Raw genomic sequence first — 24031 nt, forward strand, 5'->3', positions numbered from 1 at the left:
TGGAATATGTAAAAATGAGAGTTTTAGCTTAAATAAGTAAGAATTTTGACAATAAACTGAGCACGGGTTGCTTAATTCGTCTAAACATCTGTGATTCTTTACTTCTAAATCATTTCAGGTCGTCACTTTTCTGCTGCTCATTTTTAATAGGAAAAAAAATCAAAGTGGTCGTCTGATTCCCATCCAAAAGGCCTGTTTTACCACGTTGTTGCGCGCTCCTCAAATCACAACGGCCGTGTGTGTTTTTTGAGGATAGTAATCATTATCTCCCTCCTGTGAAGCATCGAGTACCTGAGGTCCGTGGCCGGCTGCCGGACGGTTCCCGTCGAGGTGGGCTCCCGATACACAGACGAGAACTGGTCACAAACACTGCTTACCGTCAATGAGTTCATCGACAGATACATTTTGAATGAAGTGAGTGTGTTGTTTTGTTTGTTTGTTTTAAGCCCACATTATCATTTTAATTATGGGTAATAAGCGTTATTAGTCCATGTCTTTTGCTTCCCAGGTTCAAGACTCTGAGAGTGATCACAAAGCTGTGGGTTATCTCGCTCAACACCAGCTTTTTGATCAGGTACTTGTATTTTTTTTTATCTGCCATGTTGCTAAATTGTCATAGTTGCCTTCTTGTCCTCTAGGTGTTATCTGTTTTATGCAGTGTGTTGCAAAGATATTCTGAACTATGCAACGTTACAATGGAGCACCTTGAAGTTTGCTCTCACAGCTACGAAGCGCAAGAAGAAAGGTGGTCTGGTTCTCAAAGGCTTTTACAAAGAAATCTGAATAAATGCCATGTGCGTTTGACTTTTTTTTTTTTCCAATTGTTTGCAAAATAGTTCCAATCGGCTCAGTCAGATGGGATAGAGAGCAGCCTCAAATGGGCCTCTAACATCCCCATGGCATGACGCTACCATCACCATGTTTCACCATAAGGACAGTGTTTTCGGGTTCCTGTGCAGAGTTAAAAACCAAAATTCTACATTTGTTTCCCATCATCTGCCATTCCCTAAATATCTCGTGGCAAGTTTAAAGCAGAGCTCCTGTGGGTTTATTTCAATAATGTCTTTCTTTTATGGCATTAAAACCAGATTTGACGAGTGCTCTGCTAATTTCCTGTGAACAGTTTTTCCCTCGCATTTCTCACATGTATTTGTACTAAAAAAAAGGGCTAAAAAGTACACCTCTTTAAATCTGCTTCAAAATTGCAATCGACTTTGTGGCGGTCTACCATCAAATTCCCAATAAAACACATTGAAGTTTTCAAGTAGTCACGGATACTCTTACAAGACACTGCAAGTACTGTGCAAAATAAACCCACAGCCATCACTGGCAGGGCGTCAGTTTGTTTCCCCGGGAAAATACTAATTGGAGCCCTGAAACGGTTGATTTGTCGTCTAGGTGTTTGTTCTCTTCTTCACAGCATGTGAACTGATACAGATAAGACCTGATTTTTGGTTTGTTTGGCACGTCTTAAAAGAAGAATGAGCAGCTACCTGTTTTTAAAAATTTATGACAAACCTGCTTGTTTGATCAAAGTAGATAAGAAATTTGAAGCGAGGAAGCAACAATCAAGTTTTTCAGTTTTTCACTTTCTGGCGGCACAGGAGCAACAATTCAAAGACACTCTCACAATGAGATATTAATAAAAAGATTTATTGATGCTATACCATATATATTTTTTTACCTAACTTGATACCAGGTAGTGCAGTGTAGCAGTGTAGATTGAGCTTTACAAAGGGATCATATATCATTCATAATGTTCAGACATTTTTAGAACATCTTTTGATAGTGAAGCTGAAGCGCCGCATCTTTCACAATTGGTTGTTTCTGTGAAAATATTTGAAAGTGCAGGAAAAAAAAAAAAACCCTAAACATTCTGGGATGGTTTCTTTTTTTTACACTATTTAATATTGAGCTTCATGAAAATTCTTCTGTGATACTATGATAAAAAAGTCCATAATTAGGAATCATCAAATTTTGCCCATGGAGTTATTATTTTTAGAGCTATAAAAATCTATCCCAAAGTCAAAAACTAAGTAGGTCTGCATGATGTTAGAAAAACATGACATTGGGATATTATTACTACTACTTCGTTTTCCCATCATTGAAGCATCCTGACCACTTTCCTTGATTTTTCTGATTTTGGTCACTGTGTCTGGGTCTATAGCAACTGTGGGCGTCCAGGACTCTGAATGCATTATTAAAGTTTTATTGCACAGCTTCTACAATCTTATAGCTTACCGATTATTTCATTATTATTTCAACAGTCCCTCGCAAATGTGGTTTTGCACACATTGATATTGCCATGACAACTGCCATCCATATGCAGTGCTGTGACAAAAGTGTTTGCTGTCCGACAGATTTCTTCTTTTCACACCTCCATGTTTCAGATTGTGAAACCAATTGTAATATTGGAGAAATGTTGTGCAAGAAAATACAGAATGCATTTTTAAGTAGTTGCTTTTTTTAAAAGTAAACTACAGTATCTAAATACAACACTCCTGTTAAATGATGTACCAAATTAACCAGGGTGTGGTATAATTATATATAATTAATCAAATCTATTAGGAATATAATAGGTTCACATTCACTCGTCACACCCAGACATGACTACAACACATCGTGCCCTGACTTCAAGATATCCAAGAATAGATGAGAAACAAAGGCATCAGTTTGGAAATGCTTGCAAAGCCATTTCTAAAGCTTTAGTACTGCAACAAGCCACACTGGTGGTAGTTGTTAACAAATGGCGAAAACAAGAAATGGTGGCGAATCTTCACAAGCGTGATCAGACTGCTAAAATTAATCCATGTGCAAATCAACAACTCGTCCAGGAACCAAGTGATGTCTAAATCACGGCAACTTTTTTAAAGATCTGCATCCTGTTACGTTTGGAATTATACCAACAGCATTTTAAAAAGTCGTCTGAGACCCTTATGCTGTTTTGTGTGTGTGTGTGTGTGCATGTGTATGTGCATGCTTTAAGAGAACATGTCTCAGACTGCAATCTACTACCTAACCTATGCTCTGAGCAGGTGGTGGCAGTAATGCACCATTACGTTGGAGACCAACCTCCATTAAACAAGCAGAAGAAGTGACGGTCTGGGGCCGCTTTTCTCCTTTAGGACCCGAGTGATCTGTTGTAATTGATGGAATCGTTGAACCATCTGGTTGTGGCCTTAAGCTCAAGTGGTTTGGTTATACAGCAGCACAACGATGCAACGCGCACAAGCACGTTAAACCCCGAATGACTCAGAAAAGGAAATTGCAATTTTGGAGCTACCTAGTCAAAGTCTCGACTTAAATCCGATTGAGATGCTGTGACCTTAAGCAGGTTAGTTCTACTCAAAAATGAATCGGCGTTCAATTCAGCAGAAGAAGAGTGTGCCAAAATTCTTCCACAACAATGTAAAAAAAAAAGAAAAAAAAAGCTAATTCCCAGCTGTTGCAACCATTTGATGGCAGCCGTTGCCGCCAAGCGTGGCACAACTAGTTATTAGTGTTAGGGACAATCCCTTATTCGCTTAGAGCCAGATTTTGCTGGATAGATTTTGCCATATTAACAAAAATAGTTTTAATTTGACGATCTGAAACTTGCAAAAATGCAAAAAACGAAACAAATCTCTTTCACACCACTGCTACACACATGCTGTATTGTTAGCAGCTGATGCATTCATCAGTGCCTCATTGAAAACCATGAAAATTAATTTATAATAACGTCAATGATTATTTTGTTTCAGTTGCTGAAAAATAATGTCATCAGTGTATGTTCTGTTTCATTTTTTTCTTTGCCTTAGATGTCCCATAATGTCTTCCTTCAATTCTAGATCCCAGAACTAAAGGAAGACATCCGCATCCCGGATTATTGCTGTCTTGGTGAAGACGATGAAGATGACATCACTGTAAACGCGTGGTTTGGACCCAAGGGTACGGTGTCTCCTCTTCACCAAGATCCTCAGCAGAACTTCCTGGCTCAGGTGACTACAGCCATCCTCTTTCTAAACAGCTGACACCTGATCAGAGAGTAACCTCTTGGGATTTCCTTTTGCATATCTAAAGGTAGTGGGAAACAAATACATACGGCTGTATTCCCCAGAGGACACAGAGAAGCTTTATCCTCACCAATCCCAGCTTCTTCACAACACCAGTCAGGTGCGATTGACAAGTCTGTGGAGAAAACATGTGTTGCACCTGCCAAGGAAGCAAAAAAAATAAAAAAAAAGATTCGGTACTTCCAGTTTCTGAACTCTTCTGTGCAGGTGGAGGTGGAGAGTCCAGATGCTGAACGCTTCCCTGAGTTTGTGAAGGCACCGTACCTCGAATGTGTCTTACGGCCTGGAGACGTGCTATTCATCCCTGTCAAATACTGGCACTATGTCCGATCTTTAGAAATCAGCTTCTCCGTCAGCTTCTGGTGGTCATGACTTTGTTTCATAATAAAATACGTTTACTCTCTATTTCGCTGCTGTTAAGAGTTTTTACACAACCGGAGGCTAATTTCCTATAACGCTACATCAGACAAACCGCTGAATGATTAGTCTCAATTTAGCCGCCGATGACTGAGACAACATTTACCGTGTGCAAAGCTAAATGCTGCACAAACTAACCAGAAATCCTACAGTTATTAGTCATCTGATTTGATATTATTCTCTTCGGAAATCAGCTTATTTAATTGTCTACTCCACCTCATTCATCCAAATATCCGACAACGTGCGATTTCCATAATTCTGGGAAAATGAGACAAGTCCTCAAATTTAATAACCGAGCGAGCTACAGGTACAGAACAGTTGTAACTCTGAACAAACCGGCAGTCTGAGGCAATCAAGCAGGTCACAGAAGAAAATGATTGAAATAAATGAACCAATCTCTTGGGCATACACAGACTCCGAAATTAAAACAGCCTCACTGGATAAAAGCCCTAATAGCGAAAACTCATTCTCTCGCATCTAAAAACACAATAACTGACAACACAGAGCGCACGCTGCGCTTTTCAAGGCCCCAGTCGTGCATGCTGCAAGTCCATTTCAATCAGATCCACCTATTAAGGGCTGCGAGGATGTGGCAGAATGAAGCGGATCAGCCCCGGTGTGCACATTTGTTCAAGTTACCAACCAAAGGTGCGGCAGGCTGAAGTGGCGCTTCGGGAAATCAAGGCCGGCGTTCGTCGGGTGGAGCTGAAGTTGCTGTGGGGACGCTCAATTAAAACAAACGCTCAATAAACACAAACAAGATTCATATTTTATTTGGTCGACGTCTCCAACTCGACTCAACACATACTGAATTCGGTGCTTGAGACTTTTAGAACTACTCGTGCATTAAACATGCCAGTACTGAGGTAATAGACTTATCCAAACTGAGCCGCACTCCTTACAAGGTTACTCCACTAAACTAATAACACAGATCATGCCGGGATGCAATTCTGGGGCCAAATGCTGTAAACTTTCATTAACCCTTCCGTTCTTCGTTATATCAGTAAGTGACACAATTGACTTAAGTTTTCACTAACCTGCTTTCTCTCATTATAATTTAATCAATACTCAATTACCTATAAAGTAATGTGAGACCTGTGGGCTCCTGACCTTTTCACTGGAACTGAGCCATGCATGCTCCTTTTTGATTAATAGCGTTATTGATTTTTAAACAAATCTGACAAATTGGGGTTAAAATTAAGCGATTCAACTGGGGGAGATTGGCTACAAGCTGGAGGTCCGTGTTGTGGTCAATTAAAGATTAATTTGAAAGACCACAATTCACAAAAAAAAATAAAATAAAAAATCCACAGGAGCTGTAGCCAAAGATTGCAAGGTATGTGTTTATAGAGTGCTAAGAAGGTTATGCAAGTTTGTCAAAGTCAAACTCGATGAACATCTTCTCAGTTTTCAGTGTTGTTGAATATTAAGTCATCTGAGTTTTAACGCACAATATTACTTAACCATAAACACGACAAAAGTACTAAACATTTTTTTGGTCAATGTCATCACATTTATTTTATAAAAATCCCAATTTAATGCATTCATTTAAAATAATGCACAGCATATAAAATTATTTATTTAATGTCTTTACAAATGTTTTAAATGTATGTTTTTAATAATACCAGTAAATATAGATATGTTCAAGCATAAATCTTATTTATTAAATGTGTACCTTTATTTCCACAGGAAGCAGTTAATAACAAATAAAACAGAGCGCTAACATCCTAGTGAATGGAACCCCTAAACATAAGATCGCCTGTCTGATGTCGAGATTTTTTTTTTGTTTTACTAATATATTCACAAAAAAATTGTCATAACTCACTTTATATAGGCAATACTGTCTTGTTGCAATGATTGGAATATTCAAACTTAAGCATCCCACCAGAATATATTGTGATGTGTTTGAATAACTCTGGAATATTGATTATGCATTCATTTTATATGTAATTTAAATAAAAGCGATTTTTGGTAAAGATTACATGAAAATTAATGATTTTTCTGATGTGGAACAATACATTCAGATACTTCAGGTTAATTTGTACCAACTAAAGGTATACATTTAATATTTATATTTGAATTTTATTCTACCTACATATAGTTAAAAATAAATACTCAACATTCAAAATGCATAGATATTTTAATAAATTATATTGTTTTTAACATTTGTATTTGACGCATGTTAAATATTTATTCTGATATTATTAATTCAAACCCTATTTATGACGGGTTTCATGCTAAAATGCATAGATAGGAGTTTGTGTGCGTAACTGTTCAGCAAGCCTCTTGTGCAAGCAACAGATGCAGGATTCCAACGTGCGTTAAACTTTTATTATTCAAAGGTTTACCAAAAGGAAGAAACATTTACACTGTAAAGCAAAATGTACAAAACATGACATAAAGTAGTGATTGTCAGGCATTATTTAGTATCATTTATATTCATAAAAAAGGTGTAGATACATGAAATATTAGCATTTTCATTAAGACAGACCTGAGCTAGAAATAATGTAGAGCATAATATAAAACAAGTGGATATTAAAGTTTATCCATAACACTGAACGAGGTTCAACTATGTAGTGGAAACAAAGCCAAAAGAGTCAAAACATTCTAATGTATTACGGGAGCTGATATGCTGTGGTAATTAATACATTATTTAAAAAAAAAATAATTAAAATGCAAGACTGAGTTTCAGGACTACATCTGTTTTCCAGGACACAAATGATTCTGACCACAGAATCCTGCTTTTCAAAATTCCTGTGAATCCACGGAGTACTCCTGCATCCGCTCGACTACGAAGAAGCACAGGGTCCCGGCAAAGCCGAGGATGACCAGGAGCAGGAGCTGCCACGTCAGCAGAAGGTAGCCGCTGTAGAAGAACGCCGCTGCTGCACTCACAGACTTTAACAGGAAACATAAATTGTATTGTTGGTCGTGAGGAGAAAGAACTGCAAGCGTTGCAACATCTCATCTGTAGCCATGTTTTGTCCGACTGTGGAACATGTTACACGGGTGGTATTTGAGCTACCTCTAGTGGCACTCAGAAGAAATTTTTGGCATTAATTACAAAGTAAATATGTACAAATTAACTGTGACAAAGTGGACAACAATTTGCTAGGTGTGATGTATGTTTATTTATTTATTTATTTATTCTTTTACATTGCTCTGAAGTTAGAAAATGGATCTGACAAAGACATCAAACCCAACTTAACCATGTTGGACTTAACATGCTCCACAACTAGCAGTTGATTCCTTTACTTTTTATTTATACTAACTTTCATGTGAAAGGCAGCCATGTTGAATTTTAGACTCGGGGTTGGTGAGAGTCCATCACTTTTTAAATTACATGACCGTTGAGAATTTCAACTTAAGTGGACACATTATTTTCAGATTTAATACCGTTTTTAGATGGCTGACAAAATTGTTGTAAAGTTTGGGAACCACTGGACGAGAAGGACCAGTCAGTTTGAATGAAGTAGCATCCTCTCATTTGTCAGGTTAAATGTAACTTTTGAAAATAACATTTAAGATTGTATTAAATATACTTTTTACTAAGCCCACCTCTGTATTGAAAATACTGTATACTTTTTTTGTGTGTCCTGATGTAATATTCTAATCTTAAATGTGTTTTCATTAATTGAAAATCTGCATAATTAACAGAATAATGGCCTGAAATAAATGAACTTTTCAATAATCAATTTTTTTTTTAATATGACTGTAATTGGCCCATATGTTTGCATAACTGGCTTGATGAAATCAGTCTAGTTGTTTTAAAAATTATAATTAAATGTTTAAAATCATCCAGAAAATTTTAATCTTTGCTAATCTGAGTAAACACAAAAAGCAGTTGTTTAAATGAGTATTTCATCTATACTCATTGTAAAAGTGTAATTGTTCCCTAATTCAAACAATTGGTTGTTACAGCAGAGTGTTTATTGGACAAAAGTGGTAAAGAACTTTGTGGTTTAGTTGATCAGCAGTGGTTTTCACATTTGATGTTTGGACAGCTTTCTCCATTATGAAATAAAATTATCAAATGCAAACTGCTAAAGAGAAAAAAAGTAAAGAAATTTGTATGAAGACAAATAGTTGTTTTTTGTTTCATAGCACTGCATGCCAGCATAGAGTTAAAAGACTTGCTCATTATAATACCTTGAAAAAACATGTTCCACTATTTGAAAAGCAAGCTTAGAAAATATCACAATTTCCTAGAGCAAAGAAAAGAGGGGCGAGGTGAAGATTTGCCTTTCTGACACCTTCCATCCCTATTAATGAGGCTTCAGCTGAATTTATTTCACACTTGACAGGACAACATTTTGACTGAGCTCCGCTCGGCTCTGCTAACAACGTCTGAGAATTGGCAATCGAGGATTACCTGGATGAATTTAAAGATGGCGAAGGCAGGTGTGCTTTGTTCGGCGTAAACATAGCCCAGTATGCTGTAGAGCTGCGTGTTGAAGCAACTATCTCCGAGTCCAAGCAGGAAGGAGCACAGCAGGGCAATGGATGCACTGAAGGAGAAAACACAATGCTTATTAATAACACGACATGAATAACAACTGCCTGTGCAGCAGCTCGAATTCCCTCCTGTTAAATAACGAGAGAAACCACCTACGATGGGCTTAGAAATGGATTTTTCTTCGTGGTGGATTCGACGACAACGGGCGCGTCGTCTGGGATGTTGAGGAAAATCAGGTAGGAAGCGATGAAATGGACGACCATCCCCAGGAACACCACCGAGGTTCGTCTGAAGCGGCTGTTCTTGCACAGCAGTCCAAACAACCCCCCACCTGATGGGGACAGAGAGTACTTCGAGAACCTCTCGTGGGGATTTTTAAATCTCTTTGAGCGGCGCGCTGACCCATCTACTATTTCTCCGATGCCCACCACGATCCCAGAGATCCCAATCAGGCCTTTGGCCGCTTCTCCAAAGTGGGCAGTCGCGCCGATGCACGTCCCGTACACTCCGCTGTAGAAAGACAGCTCGAGCCCTGGAGAGACCGGGACGGTGTGTTTTCAGCTCCAACTTCGAGCATTTCACAAGAGGCAGGACGATTTTCGACATTTTCCCCTACCGCTGTAGACCATGCAGGGACTCAGGAGCATTATGGTTTTTGTCTTCAATAGATGCAGGATGGTTTCTGTAGAAAAAATAAATAAAAATAGAATCCAATGCACTCATTTGAATTGCTAATGAAGCCATTTTTTTTTTTTTTTTTTACAAATATGCCTCGTTTACTGCTTCACAAAGCGTGGATTAAAATGCAGACATTAAAGCCCAATTTTCTCCTTAGAATTAAAGTTCTGTGCTGGAAAAGGATGGGAGTGAAAAGAAAAAGAAAAAATGAGCCAAAGAGCCACATTTAAATGCAGAAAGGGAAGCACCCAGGAGAGGCTTCCATTCAGGCTGCTAGAGAAATCTAGATTTTAGGGCAGAAATCCCAGTAGGTTTGTTTATGTATGCCTTGATGCCCTTTCTGACATGAATCAGCATGCATCTTTGATAAACCCGATATCTTTCGAGGCAGGTGCACACAAGTCTACGTGTGCACAAGATACACACGAGACAAAGAGCAATCAGATCATCCAAACAACCCGGGGCAGCACTGAAAGCAGGAGCAACTGCGGCAGAGTTTCCAGTTGACAAACAGAGAGATAATCTGAGATAAACTCGCGCTAAGGCACTGTCTGTGTACTCTGCCGCGTAGCAGGGAGATTTTTATCCACATGAAAGCAAGTTTTACTGGAAGAAAAACAAAACTGCCTGCTAGCTGCAGAATGGAAGCAGTCAGATGTGACGCAAATACAAATCACCAGGAAACAAAAGGAAAATGTCAATTTTTTTTAGGGGGGTGTGGGGGGAGGAGGAGTGGGGAGGAGATGGGCGGGAGCCGGGGAGGGGGGGTCTGTTAGATCTCTAATGGTTTCATATCAGCTGTGAAAAACTATTGGGTGAAAAAAACAAAAAAAAAAACAGCATTGTGATGCCATCAGTCATTTTGGGCCTCATTTGCAACACAGAGCTCAAGATAAAGACTGTAGTGATCACCAAAATTAAATAAATGTAAGATTTCTTATTTTTTTATTTCATAAAGTACTTAGTGTTGTAACAGAACACAAAGTTCTGTTCAAACAGAACTTAGTGTTCTGATTCTCAAGGAAATACATAAGAAAAGAAATAATGTTTGGGTTTATATGCTAACAACACACTCAGAATTATTCTTTTTTTTTAATCCTTATTAACTTTAATTATATACAATTAGATACACTGTGACCTTAAATGCAGCAGCTGGTGTATTTATTGAGTGCATCTTAATAAATGTAAATTTTATCAACTCAATTATAAAACCCACATAAAGTGATAATGCCTAATAAATTAGACAGATTTATTAAAACTAGAGCAAAATGTTTCAGTTATTTTTGTGTATTTTGATCACTTTCTGCCACATTTTCCTTTCACTTAACTTTCCACTAATATAATGGCACACAGAACTTTGTGAACAGTCAACTTCTCTATCAAAAACGTTTTATGAATATGGTGTGGACAACTGTCAAGTCAGCAGTCTTATGATTGCGTAGGCCGTAAAATACTTTCCAACCTTTGATTTAAGTTCATATTCAACGAGAAAGAAAGTGTAAAGTTAAGAAAGAAATCACTTTAGCACAACCATTTGCACTTCCAACAATAACTATACAACTCAAAACTGTTTTTTGTTTTTGTTTTTCTAGTGAGTAACCCGGCCGTAACTTCCTGTTTTCCTGGGGTATAAATACTGACAGAGGTTCATAAAAAGACAATTTCTCTTAGAAAGAGAAGAGACATCACAGTCAAATATGAATAAACAGTTTAAAACAACTTAAGCTTTTGCAGAGAAGACTGGATGGAGGTTTATTTTGCTGCACTTAAAAAAAAATGTTAAGTTCGCTGTAAGAGAAATGCAGCAGTTTTCTTAAGTGTCAGATTATGTCTTTGCAAGAAAAGATGTTTTTATTTTTGGATTTTTAAAAAAAAAACATTTTTACCTGGGATTCAAATATTTGTGGAGAGCACTGTGAGTAAGGGACTTTCTCATTTGAACTCATGTCACTTTTACTGCATTTCTGATCCTGTTTAATAAAGTCTAAATAAAAACTTACGGAACTCCGTTTTGGTGTCCTGCAGAGCGGTGTTTGCTCTGTTCTTGTACCTAAACAGCAGAAGAGACATTGATGTCAAACTTCTGCAATGCTCAAAGTGATCAACAGAAATAAATTGCACACATAGAAATGCATGGATTTACTCCAGAGAGGAAACATGAAGTGAACTACATCTTTAAGAGAGCTCTTAAGAGACCATTTGGAAAAGCTTTTTCTCGTCTGACTTTCACTTGTCTTTCTTTTCAGGTCCTCGTCCACATTCGTGAAAATTAAAACACGCCTGAAAAAAAATAATAACACACACATTGAGGGCCTTTCTTGCCACACTCAACAGTTCTCCATCTTAGCCGGTAAGGATCTGCCTGATTGCAGCCTACTCTTCTCGAGTGCCGTCACTGGGCTCGACTCGGTCAAAATTAAAAAAAAAAAAAAAAAAAAAAAAATTCCAGTGTCATTTTTTTTGAAGGACAAATCTGGTTCCAAATTTCCGTAAAGCTGTACCATTACGTTCATCTTGAGAAACACTCGGAAAATCTAAGACGGGCAATTTGGAGGAAAAATCATTTTTGGGAAGGTTTTATCAAGGAGAGAGAAAAAACCCCCAGTAAATTCACAACTGTTTCCTCTTTGATTCGACCTCAGTACGTTCTGGTTGATTTTGTAAGACCAGGGGGAAAGAGGTGTAATTATCTAAAGTACGGTCCTTTACATTGCGCGCGCTGAGAGCAGCGACTGCCCTTCCTCTTCAGACTGCAGCTCCTCTTCATGATGACTCGTCCTCAACACCAGGAAGCTGAGCGTGCCAAGGATGGAGGAGACCAGCAGGAACAGAAAAATATTCCTCCTGCTGCTGTCTGAGATGAAAATAAACGGCTTTAATAAAAGGCGACAGACATTTTAAGACCGTCGAGCTGAGACAGATTTATAATTACCAGCCAGTCGTATAATCCTGTGCGATGATAATTTACTTGCATCATCGTGCAACACTTTTGCTTTTATAATCGAAACGGTAATTAGCCGAGTCTGACTTCACCTGATATTTCTGATTTTCCGTTCCAGTCGAGGTAAATGTAAAGATTCCCAAACAGCATGCTGCAAATGAAAGGGACTCTATTAATGAATGGAAAAAAAAAAAAAAAAAGCTTCTATTGTCTTTCTGATCATTAGCACAGCTGGCCTGTTTGTTTTCACCCGTCCATAAATATGCCGCCCACTTTCCCTGTAGGGAGCTTTTAAATCAAGCCTGCTGTACAAGTACACACTGCCCACAATTGCTCTTTATATATTATACAGTGCACTGTATATTCACTATATGCCATGTTATCCCAGTGTCAGCATTCTGTGTGAAGTTTATGGAGCGTGGCACCCACAGAAATCCCCACAATGAAATGTAAAATGTAGCCTCTGCTTGTCGTTACATAAAAAGAACAAATGTTGTCTCTGCGAAAAGTCCCATAAAGTAACACATCAGCTGCTATCATGCAAAAACTGCCACTGAGCAGCAGTGAGTCTGTCCGTGTGTCATTTTGAGCATGGTTCTAGGTGGAGTTGTTTTCTTTTCTCTTCCAATATTTTCATCTGTTCATTGATTTAAAAAAAAAAACAAAAAAAAAATTAATCTACTATTCCTCCATGCTCATGCGAGCGAAAAGCATGCAAGTCTGAGGAAAATACATGTATTTTGTAGCTGAAATAAAGATTAGAGATATTCTAGGATGGATTGCGACTTGGTGTTTAGAATATTTATTTTATTTTATGTACACCAGGAGTTCTGCCAAGGAGGAAAGGGGGAGACCTGGGCAGCGGCAGATCCTTTATACCCGCAGACCCAGCACTGTTTCCTTCCCAGCTAAATCTGTGCTAAAACATTAGTTATTTTTATTTATTTTTTTGTGGGAATGGGGATATTAGAAAGACTTTGTGAAACGTATGTACTTGTTTATTTATGAATTAATTTTGTGGCGTAGAGATGCTGAAGTTCTGTTATGGCCTTGAGCTGTTGTGTGCCACAGTGAGATTAAGATTATGCATGACCTCCGTCTGGGGACCCCTTGTGAAAACACTGTGGAATACACAAAGCCTAATTAAATTTCAGCAACGCACATTTGCAGAATTATATTTCAGAATAAAAAAAAAAAAATCTTGCACTTCAATCATCGGTCAGTAGTTAGACAGGATGTACAAATGAGAGGAATTTAAGAACCGCTGTTACTTTGCTTAGAAGAGGTAAGAATCTCCTTAGAGTTAAAAAAAAAAAAACCCTAAACATTTAATGAACTCTTGTCTATCACTTAATTTTCATGTTTGTCATAAAGAGACGACTAACAACAGTGTTCAATTTAGACCTGCTAGAGGTAAAAAAAAAAAAAAAAAAAAAAACTATTTGTCTGGAAAAGAAGGTTGTTCTCTATCTCAACTCTATTTAATATCATGTGGTTATGCCTGAAGGAGCTTTTAGAAATGTTTTATGAATTGTAACCATGAGAACTGAGCTGTCTAGTTTAAAAACGATATGTTGTTAGGAGGAAGTGAAACACTGCATCCGCAGCTTTAGCTCTGTACCACCTCTTAAACGTTGAAGCGGCGGCATCCAGGTCTGGGCTTGTTTTGCTCAACTGATTAACTGTTACTTGAACTCAAAACTTGAAGTCACTTGTGCTTTATGTTGATACTTTGATGTGCTTCTTGGTCTGCTGTGTTGTTTCTCTCTAGCAATCTTAACCATTTAGTGTGTATTTTCTCAAAATGTAAAAAAAAAAAAAAAAAAAAATATTGCCAGTTGTGTGAGTAAAAATGGAAATTACAGGGATTCCTTAATTTTTCCAGAACTCTACTTGTTTAAAAGTGACTTATTTTTCTTCCTTTTTTTTTTTCATTTTTAAGGCGCTTTTCAGGCAGCAGGCCGTGACTGAATAATATGACTTCCTTGTTCTCACGGATGTCTTAATAATTATGCAGGCAATTTAAGAATGAGGAAAAAAATCTCATCAACTTTCATGATAATTATAACCGGTCTGTGTAAGTTTTAAGCATTTTACCCTTTAAACATAACCCATAATCTGTAGGCATCAAGCCTCTTTTCTGCTTTTTGGAGCTTAAAAGCTGTGACCTTTAATTGATGTTTTTCCACTTTGTGGATTAGTGTAATTTAAAAAAAAAAACTATGAGCAAGATGTTAAGTGAACCATTTGAAAAAAAATATTTTTGAGTGGTAGAAAATGTTACCTATATTAATTTTATTTTTAGAAATAATGAGTCTCTGCCCGTGGTGAGGTTTTCACATAAATAAGCGAGGTTTCCAAAAAAAAAGAAAAAAAGTTCCATTAAATATCTACATCTATTTCTGTCTTTGATTAAATATCCATATAACATGTGGTCTCGTTCCAAGAACCCCGGTGAGGAGAAGCAGAGGTTATTCATGACTGCTAACAGTGACATTCTGTGTTTGTGTTTGCAGCCTGTGAGCGACTGAATCATAAGTTTATTATGGCCGCGATCATCCCTGCAGAGTCAGATTAGCATTGCCCTATTGGGAGCTTTGGCACAGGTGACAGCCAATGTAATTATAATACTAATTCAATTTGCAAATTGGAGCAAACACAAATTAGCTGTCCAAGCCAGCGTGCATGAGAAATGGGCCAAATCCAAGGAACGAAAAGGGCCAAATCTTGCTCGCTGCGCTTTTAAGGAGCTTTGATGTGTTTAGTTTTAACAGAGAGAGAGAGAGAGAGAGACAGAGAAAGAGACTAACGGCAGCAACGTGTTTTATTAAAATCTGATTATGGTAAATGAAGAGCAAAGAAACATATCCTGCCGAGACATAAAGGGGTTCTGGACAGGAATTCTGGCAGCTTGAGTACAACTGAGTCCTGGATAAATGTAAAGACTTAGCATTAAGAATTAAGAAAACATTGAAAAATAAAAGTTCCTCCAATTTTAGGAACACATTATACTATGTGGACTAATTAAAAACTGCTATGAAATTCACAAATACAACAAAAGTTGCTCTCACATTAATTCTTCCATGTACAATAATTCAAGTTCCAAAATAATATGTGTTCTGAGCAAACCTTAAAGTATGGACCAGAATTGCAGCATGCATGCATTCCCATTTTGACTGGGCCTGGCGTGTAACGTGCAGCTTACCTGCACTGCAGTAGACCCCAGAACAACCCGGTGTTCCTGTTGATGGTGGAGGCTTCGGAGTTTTCCACCAGGAAGTTTCCCTGCGCCGTCCAGAGCACTGCACAACCCAGAGAGGGAGGGAAAAGATAGTCACCACTCACTTGATGACAAGAAGGGATAAATGACGCTGGTGTGTAAGTAAGTAATGCATTCAAATATTCAGTGACCAAAACATAAAAAATAATAATAATAAAAAAATGCAACTCACTGCAGTGTTTTGAGGCAGCATTAAATAAGAAAACTTAAAAACAACTGCTCCAAATTAATTTTTTTTTGTGTGTGTTACTCCTTTAAATAGACGGTCTTCTCTGTATTTTGACCAACATTTATGAGTAAACTCAAGACGCTCTGTGTTACTTGGAGATACAGTTTCTAACCCATTTAAGTTCTAATTCAGGATACACTGTTTATAGCATCGTCGTATTCCAGGCGCAATAATCCCTGTACGCATGATTAAGCACAACTTTGATTCTTTTTTTTTTATTATTATTTATTTTATTTTTTTTACCGCAGACAAACAGAGCTTCCATGGGCTGCGGTAGCCCAAGGCAAGCATGCTGAACTATTTACAAGCTTTAAGTTTCTTCAGCTATTCTTAATACCCTGTATGCTGTTTCACTACGATTTCTCAGTCAGAGCAATTAAGCTTAGAGAAAAATACAAAACGTACAGCTGCTTCAGGTCTTTATATTTTTTTATAAATATAGGGTCGGTGAAAAGCTTACATAAACTCATTATTGGGAATGATTCATTTTAGGTTTTGAAGATAGTTTCATTTTGACCACAGACTGTTTGTGGCCATCAACAGGCTTCTGACAGTTCTGGCTGGATATTTGACCACTTTTCTACTGAGAGTTTTTCTATACTTTCTGTAATTTTGAGATGGACCTTGCGCTTGAGCACAGTCTCCAAATTTTCCAACAGATTTGAGGTTCTGCCATAGCCTTTCTATTTCTATATTCAATACCAATATGTCCATTTCGGAACCCCTTTTGTGTGTGTTTCATATTATTGTCCTTTTTGTACACCCAACTGGGCCAGAGCCGGAAACATCTGCAACAAATTGTCACTCTTGAAGGAAGGAGATTGGTTAAGATGCTTAAGAACAGACGGGAAGCCAAAAAGACTGCGGCACATTTATTAGAAACTGGAAGAGTCCGCCATCTCTGTCCATGGCGAAGTGAAGTTTTTAAACTGACACTTTCAAGCGCAACTAAAATTTGCTGCCAAAAATTGAGCTGTTTGGTCAATATAAGAAAAACTATGTTTAGATGAGTCTTTCAAACACGAGAACACTGAGCCATGTCAGGCATGGAGGTGGTCGCATCATGCTGAGGGTCTGATTTGCTCCAAGTGTACCAGTGCATTGCACAAAGAAGCAGGAATAACAAACCTTCCAATACAAATTTATAACTAACCAAAATACAGGGAGAGAATTTATGAAATGGGAACTTACATGCCGCTCCTACACCGATGAGAACTGAGGTCAGGTAAAATGACCAAGTAGAGGGCATGATGAACACTGCAATGTAACCACTAAACAAAAGCACAGCCATGAGCCACATGTTTTAAACATTTGTGTCCTCCTTATTTCTCTTTCTCTGCACAGCCAAGTTTACCTGTAAAGTAGGCCACTCAAAAACATGGTCAGTTTCGCTCCAATAACTGTAACAACAGTTGGTGCAAGCAGATTGGAGAAGGAGAAAACTCCGTAGATGATCCCTAGACGTAAAGAAAATACAGTTAGCATCTTTATTCGTTTTGAATTTGGTGAAGTAAACTTATTTTTTCTTTCTTTTACCTGTGGTAACCACTTCCGCTGAAAGATGAATTGTTCAGACTTTTCACCACAGTCTGCTGAAAGGAAAAAAAAAAATCCAAGAAAAAACTGAATTAGGGTTGTTAAAAGAGTTCAGAGCCTATTTAGCCTCAGGTCATTCATCCTGTTCGATAATTTCACTGACCATTGAAGAAAATCAGAAACACGAGATGCGCCTGACTAACTCCTCTGACTCCCATTTCCTTCACTTTACAAAAAACAGCAGCAGACCGATTTTCTTATTTATGCTTTCATTAATAAAACGCATGGCTACCTTACATTTTCAATTTTTAGAGTTACTTTTTAAAAGCCCATCTAGGGACAAGTGCTGCGAATTAGCTGTTGCTATTGCACCATGATGCAAACATGGGACTGCTGTTTTATTCAGTTTGTCTATGTCAATGTGTGTCTGTCCCTATCAAATAAACTTGAAAAAAAAAAGTACATAAATAATAGCTGCGAGGTTGGTCGTGTTGATTTGTAACACAAGATTTCATTTTTGAGACATTGTTTTGATTAAAATACATCTTCAATCTGCAAAACTAGCGTTTGAGGAATCCACACTGCAAACTAGAAGCACCATGGTAGACAGATGATAGTTTTTGAACTTACTTCAACGTTCCCACAGGTGGTGAAGGCGGTGAAAATGAACAGAAATCCTACACCCAAAACCACAACGTTGTAAGTCCTTCTGTCTGCCATTCTGTCTTCTTTTTTCCCCTCCTAATACATTATAAGTATCAGTGCTTTTAACGTCCTCTGTCGATCAATTCCACCTACAACTCTTAAATCCTGGAGGACCCGAGTGTCTCCATTTTTACAAAGTTTACTAACTGCTTAGTTACAGTTTTATTCGCAAACAGCAACCAGAGCACCACTGATCAGATGCAAATAGAAAGCAACAGTGAAGCACTGTACACGAGAACACTTCCTTCCTATTATACAGAGTACACATGACAACTTGTGACTTTAATTACAAGCAGTTTTTTCCGCTCATTTTCCTTTTCACTCAGACTTTTTCTTTCGTCGTCATGAGGACGGTCGGTACAGTTGCTCTGGGTTCTGCCTCTTCTTCTGTCCGAGTAATTTGTGGTAATTTAGGCTGATTTGTGTTTGCTGCCGTCCGGAGGTGGCCACGGGGAACGTACCTTCATGAAAATGACTGGACATTTGCAAAAGATATGAATAAAAACTTCAACAATTACAAAACAATTATTGTGTTACAAAGTAATCTGAGATTTATACAATATACTCTTCTGTGTATTGTGAATCTATTTAGCTTTCAGTTTTGAGAATCCAAAAGCAAAGAAGTGATATTGAGATATTATTCCAGTATTATTCCAGTATAATTGTCTTTTTTTTTTTTAAATAGCTGTATGGCATTTTTATATTTTCAAGCGGCTGGCAAAAACATCTGATTTTATTTTGAATTCCAAGATATTTTCAAAGACGAAAAACAAGATTAAAAGTTCCATCGTTCGATGTCTGTCTGGGCCGCTACAGTGCAAAGATGCGCAAAATAACAAGAGTGTGCACTGCCACTTACTTCCGCCTTCACATCCACGTTTTCCAGATGTGACTACTACGTACATGTCTACATTTAGTTTTAAATTATTTCTTTAAAAATCTATTTTTAACAAAGATTATTTGATGGTTCTCATTTTCCCAATTAAACTGACAACAAAGTTACATATATTTGTATAGTTATACATATTTTCCACGTAAAATGTTCTCCAAATGCGCATGCGCGTTTCTATCATATCCGTTTTATGATAAATTGTCTACAAAGGGTTTAACTAAGTCAAGTTTGCGTAACTATATTTTTATATATATATTTTGAACAATTAAATTATATTAACACATTGTTGCCATCCATATAAATTTATTGGCGTGCCATAATTAACTTATTTTAGACTTAGTGGTATCGGAGTCATCCTGCTTCCTGTATCCTCTTTGCCACAAACCGACAGATTGTACACAATCATCATGGCGACGCAGGATGGTGGGTATAGAGAAAATTTAGCAAAAATACACAAAACATTTTAGTTTACGTTTATGTTGTAGTAATAAAATGTCACGTATGTCTAATTTAGTCTTTGAAACATGCTGTTATTATTAGACGGTGATGTAAATGTGCGTTTCTCTGCTACGTTTTTTCTCTAAATGTTCAGCAGCGGTACTGCTAGCAAACGTTAACGATAGCTAACATCAGTTACATTTATCTATATTTGACGACAGCTGCTATTAAGGTCGAAAGCATTAACAAGTGTGAGCACTTGACCGTAAATTATCATTACATAAATAAGACAATTAAAGATAGTTAACGAAAGTACTGGAATCTCATGCAATAGCTCACGGTAATGTCACTACTTTGGCTAAAATCCTCAGTTTTTGGTTTTTTGGTTGCTTTGTCTGCCATAATTACATAATTTCCGTTTGTTTATTTTGTTTTCAAAAAAAATTTCGTTCATCGTACAAAACTCTGTGGTGACTTTCATTAAATGTGAGCGATAGAAAGAGCTAGAAAGACCTCGAGAGTGAATGCGGCTGAGGAGGGAAAAAAAGCGAAACTATATCTTAGGAACCTTCAATGTGTTATCTAAAAAAACATCCTCATATCTTATATATTCAGATGAGCAGAGGAATCTCAAGCAGTACTCAAATAGATTATCATGACGACCCACTGACTATATATGCACACTGCTACTATAAAGGATGCAAGGTAATCTTGAAACATTTTTGCATAGCATAAAAAATGTAGAATTTGGTTTTAGGAAAACAAAAAGTAAACCAGCTAGTCAGATGTTTTTTCTGCAGAAAGTTCAGTGCTTTGTTTGATCAAAAGCAGCAAACTCAGGAGGCCCAGAATCACATTTTCTCTTGGAATTCAGTGTTTCACGGGACATCAGTAGTTCAGTAAACAAGATAACAAATGTGTTTGCTCTAATTATCAGTTAAAATATTCTTAATTGATAGACTTACAGCTCCCCTTTCAGAATAACATGCTACATATGTTTATTAGGATTATGATTACTGGCCAAACGTGTGGTATTGTGAAAAACTCCTGGTTGTTTTACCTCATTGCCATGTACTTGGATGGTTTTAACTAATTTTTTTTAATGTATGAAAATGAGTTGTCTGCCACAAGATGTTTCTAAATTTCTATCTGGTTTTATAACCAACCATTTAAAGTGCTGAAGCTCTTGTAGACTATGCTCAAAAGTAGTAAAGCTCTTGTGAGGTGTTTCCCTTTCAGCGCTCAGTAAGTGGTATGGGCTTAAACATCTGCATTTTATTTGTTGTTGATTTAGAAATGTATCATACACTTTGATCTAAAATTAAAACTTACCCAGTTTTATCAATCACATTTGATCATGACACTATGCTGACTTTAGTGTTTTGTCTGTAGTTACTTGTAGTAACTAAATATTTGTTTTACTCTTTATTCTTAAATAACATTCATAAACATTTTCTCTGGAATAGACAGTGTTCTACTGACATATATTCCAGGAATTCTTGTTTCATTTTATGTAAATAAATGTAAACCGGATGCTTTTGCAGGAGATGACGGAGCCGTAATGGACACTGAGACTGAGGCAAAGCCAACAGAAGCCGAGGCATTTGGTGAAAATGTGGAAAAGGCCGACGCGGAACCCACATCTCTCACAGATGCAGGAAATGCCACAACTCAGGACTCTAGTATTAGCAATGGCGACGACGCAGACGACAAGCAGGAGACGGTGGACTTGAAGATTATCTGGAGCAAGAACAAATACGACCTGAAAATTCCTGTCGACAGTACCGGAGCCAAGCTAAAAGAGAGGATCCATGCGCTCACTGGTAGGAGTGTGAAATTGTTTAAATGACTTTTATGTTACATTTCTTGACAAATATTGTCGGCTAAGAACTGAAGGAGTTCCCGCGTTGTTTTTAGGTCTTCCACCAGCAATGCAAAAAGTGATGTACAAAGGACTGCTTTCGGAGGACAAGACGCTACGTGACATAAAGGTTACAAACGGGGCAAAAATAATGGTGGTCGGATCTACAATAAATGATGTATTAGCTGTTAACACACCGAAAGAGGTTGTTCAGCAGGAAGTTAAAGCCGAGGAAAACAAGAAAGAGCCCTTATGCAGGCAAAAGGTAAGATTTTTCAACAGCACTGTTAAATATTGAAGTTGTATGGATTCTTTTAAAAACCCGCATTGTGTCTTCAGCAACACAGGAAAGTACTGGACAAAGGTAAACCAGAAGATATAATGCCAGCTATCAAAGGAGCAAAGGTGAGGGGTGACGATTAGAGCTCATTCAAGTTATCTACAGCTGTCCAACATATGTTTGGTCTTTTAAGTAAACTTACAAGGGATTAATAGCTCTTTTGTCGTACCAACAGGAACGATTACCAACGGTGCCTTTATCCGGAATGTTTAACAAATCCGGAGGAAAAGTAAGACTCACATTCAAACTGGAGCAAGATCAGCTGTGGATCGGAACAAAAGGTGACGTTATGATTCCTGACTGAGGTCCCAGCGGTGCAGAGATGCTGGCTATGTTAATGCAGTTCTGCTTATGCTTTCTCACTTGCAGAGAGAACAGAGAAAGTTCCAATGGGCTCTATTAAAAATGTAGTGTCCGAACCCATCGAAGGCCATGACGACTATCACATGATGGTAACTATTGTTGTTGCTCTCTGCATGTCAGGTTTATCATTTAGCTGTAAAGTAAAATAAAAGAAAAATCTAATACTCAGAGCTAGCAGATGTGTGTTTGGGCTATACTATCCAGAAAAGTTCAGAAGGTAAGATTGCTTTATTTACTTACAGAAAAAGGATGGAGCTCAGCTGTATTTTCTAAGTAAAAAGTATTTTGAGGATGTGAAAAGCTGTTGTAGCTTTTCCAAGGAAGCTTTGAGGGAGTTGTGTGCATCAGAGATTGAGTCATAATTTTCAGTGTTTTTGGGAGGAATATTCTCAGGAAAGGCTCTTTTAAGATAAAACTAGTAGTGTGGCATTATAAAGAACTCTGTCAAAGATATGTGTCTCATAGCTTTGCACATATGGAAATGATCCACCACTGGATTTGCTGTATGAATCACAGACCAGGGTCATTATGCCGTGAAGTACTTTTCTTGGAACATATCTGGTATCTGTGCATGTATGACTTATAAAACGTATTAATCATCAGCTCTACCTTACCGAACACTTTAAGTTTAATAGCAGACGGAATAAATGTCTTAACTGGTTCAGGTTTTAGATCGCATTTGATCAATAGCACAACCCGGATACATGATAGCAGAAATATTGAATCCGATTCTAGAATCATAGCTCTGCTTTGAGGAGCTCAGAGGGGAGAGAATTAAATGTTGTACGTTGTGCATTCTGTTACAGCATTTCAGAAAAAAAAAAAATGCAAATGTGGTGGTTTGCTGCTTCTGGTCCTGGACAGTATGCTGTGATTGATGGAGCAATAAAGTCTACTCTGTACCAGAAAACCCAGAAATAATCCTTCAGTTTATAACTTTAAGCTCAATCACAGTTGGGTTATGCAGGAAGACCGGATTCTAAAGCAAACCAGCAATCATATAAAAAATAATTCTACAAAATGGTCTTCCATTTGCGATCCAGGTCTGTTAAATGGATTCATATTATGATAGAACACATAATGTATACTAACAAACATTGTTTCAGTGGTGGGATGGTAGGCCCAAAGACAAGCAAACAAGATGTTTTTTCCTTGTACTGGTTGTGGGCTTGATGAAGTCTGGATTGTGACAGATCTGAAGACACAATGATAAGAACCATCATACAGTCCTTTGTCACTATATTCAGTAACACTGAGGTTTTCTCTCTGAAGACAAACAAGAGGCATAACATAAAAAAAAAAATGTCAGTCATGTGGGTAAGCTGTCATATTCCTTGTAATCCCAAAATTCCTCACCAGTTTATCTTCCACTTCTGCAGGCTTTTCAGTTGGGTCCAACGGAAGCCTCTCAGTATTGGGTCTACTGGGTGCCTGCACAGTTTGTCGATGCAATCAAAGACACAGTCCTTGGAAAATGGCAGTATTTCTAATGTGCCTCTTTTTTTGACAATGATGAACTGGGATGGAGAGGAGGAGCCAATAAAAAATATTAAAAAAAAAAAAAACTGGAGACTAAAGTGAGGCTTGAGGAACAGTTGGGAAGCTTTTTGAAGGAAACTGACGGATGCCTGTGGACTAACTATCTTGTTTTTAGGTTAAAGGTGCACTATGCGGCAGCATACAATTTCTCAGCCCTGTTGATCAATGTTTTCAGCAAATCCAAGGGAAAATTAAAAAAAATGTACAGAAATTGCTAACACTTTTCTTCAGTTATTCTTAAAAATAAATAAAATTTATTTAATGAAATAAATGCACCCTGAGTTGTTTGACTCATTTGGTTCCT

At 37.6% G+C, this 24031-nt stretch overlaps 3 protein-coding genes across 8 annotated transcripts in view; 2 read left to right on the forward strand and 1 right to left on the reverse strand.

Moving 5' to 3' along the window:
- Window positions 1-4457, forward strand: part of kdm8 (lysine (K)-specific demethylase 8) — a 105558-nt gene extending 101101 nt beyond the window's left edge. For all 5 annotated transcript variants that reach the window (XM_088007653.1, XM_088007654.1, XM_088007652.1 and 2 more), the window contains 5 exons: window positions 282-414; window positions 509-574; window positions 3828-3977; window positions 4060-4152; window positions 4260-4457. In XM_088007653.1, the coding sequence (XP_087863779.1) occupies window positions 282-414; window positions 509-574; window positions 3828-3977; window positions 4060-4152; window positions 4260-4424 (607 nt within the window). In that variant the 3' untranslated portion in view covers window positions 4425-4457. The remainder of the gene's footprint in view (window positions 1-281; window positions 415-508; window positions 575-3827; window positions 3978-4059; window positions 4153-4259) is intronic.
- Window positions 4458-6778: 2321 nt separating this feature from the next.
- On the reverse strand, window positions 6779-18709 carry LOC106933565 (UNC93-like protein MFSD11). Of its 2 annotated transcripts, XM_015012882.2 has the most exons (13): window positions 18220-18708; window positions 17590-17645; window positions 17408-17515; window positions 17245-17324; window positions 15750-15846; window positions 12637-12695; window positions 12313-12457; window positions 11604-11653; window positions 9542-9607; window positions 9332-9457; window positions 9082-9256; window positions 8842-8977; window positions 6779-7367 (listed from the first exon to the last, which is right to left on the reverse strand). In XM_015012882.2, exons 1-13 carry the CDS (start codon window positions 18307-18309, stop codon window positions 7215-7217), a joined length of 1341 nt encoding a protein of 446 aa, XP_014868368.1. In that variant the 5' UTR covers window positions 18310-18708; the 3' UTR covers window positions 6779-7214. The 2 variants fall into 2 exon arrangements, with proteins under 2 accessions (XP_014868368.1, XP_087863777.1); XM_088007651.1 differs by having other exon boundaries at window positions 9082-9457; window positions 18220-18709.
- Window positions 18710-19489: 780 nt separating this feature from the next.
- ubfd1 (ubiquitin family domain containing 1) lies at window positions 19490-23998 on the forward strand. Its single transcript, XM_015012883.2, has 7 exons — window positions 19490-19609; window positions 21169-21447; window positions 21542-21750; window positions 21825-21890; window positions 22001-22106; window positions 22195-22277; window positions 23568-23998. Exons 1-7 carry the CDS (start codon window positions 19594-19596, stop codon window positions 23676-23678), a joined length of 870 nt encoding a protein of 289 aa, XP_014868369.1. The 5' UTR covers window positions 19490-19593; the 3' UTR covers window positions 23679-23998.
- The last annotated feature ends 33 nt before the right edge of the window (window positions 23999-24031 follow it).

The sequence above is a fragment of the Poecilia mexicana genome, unplaced genomic scaffold (assembly GCF_051168715.1).
Source record: "Poecilia mexicana isolate PSO_F unplaced genomic scaffold, ASM5116871v1 scaffold_8, whole genome shotgun sequence".
Lineage (NCBI taxonomy): Eukaryota > Metazoa > Chordata > Actinopteri > Cyprinodontiformes > Poeciliidae > Poecilia > Poecilia mexicana.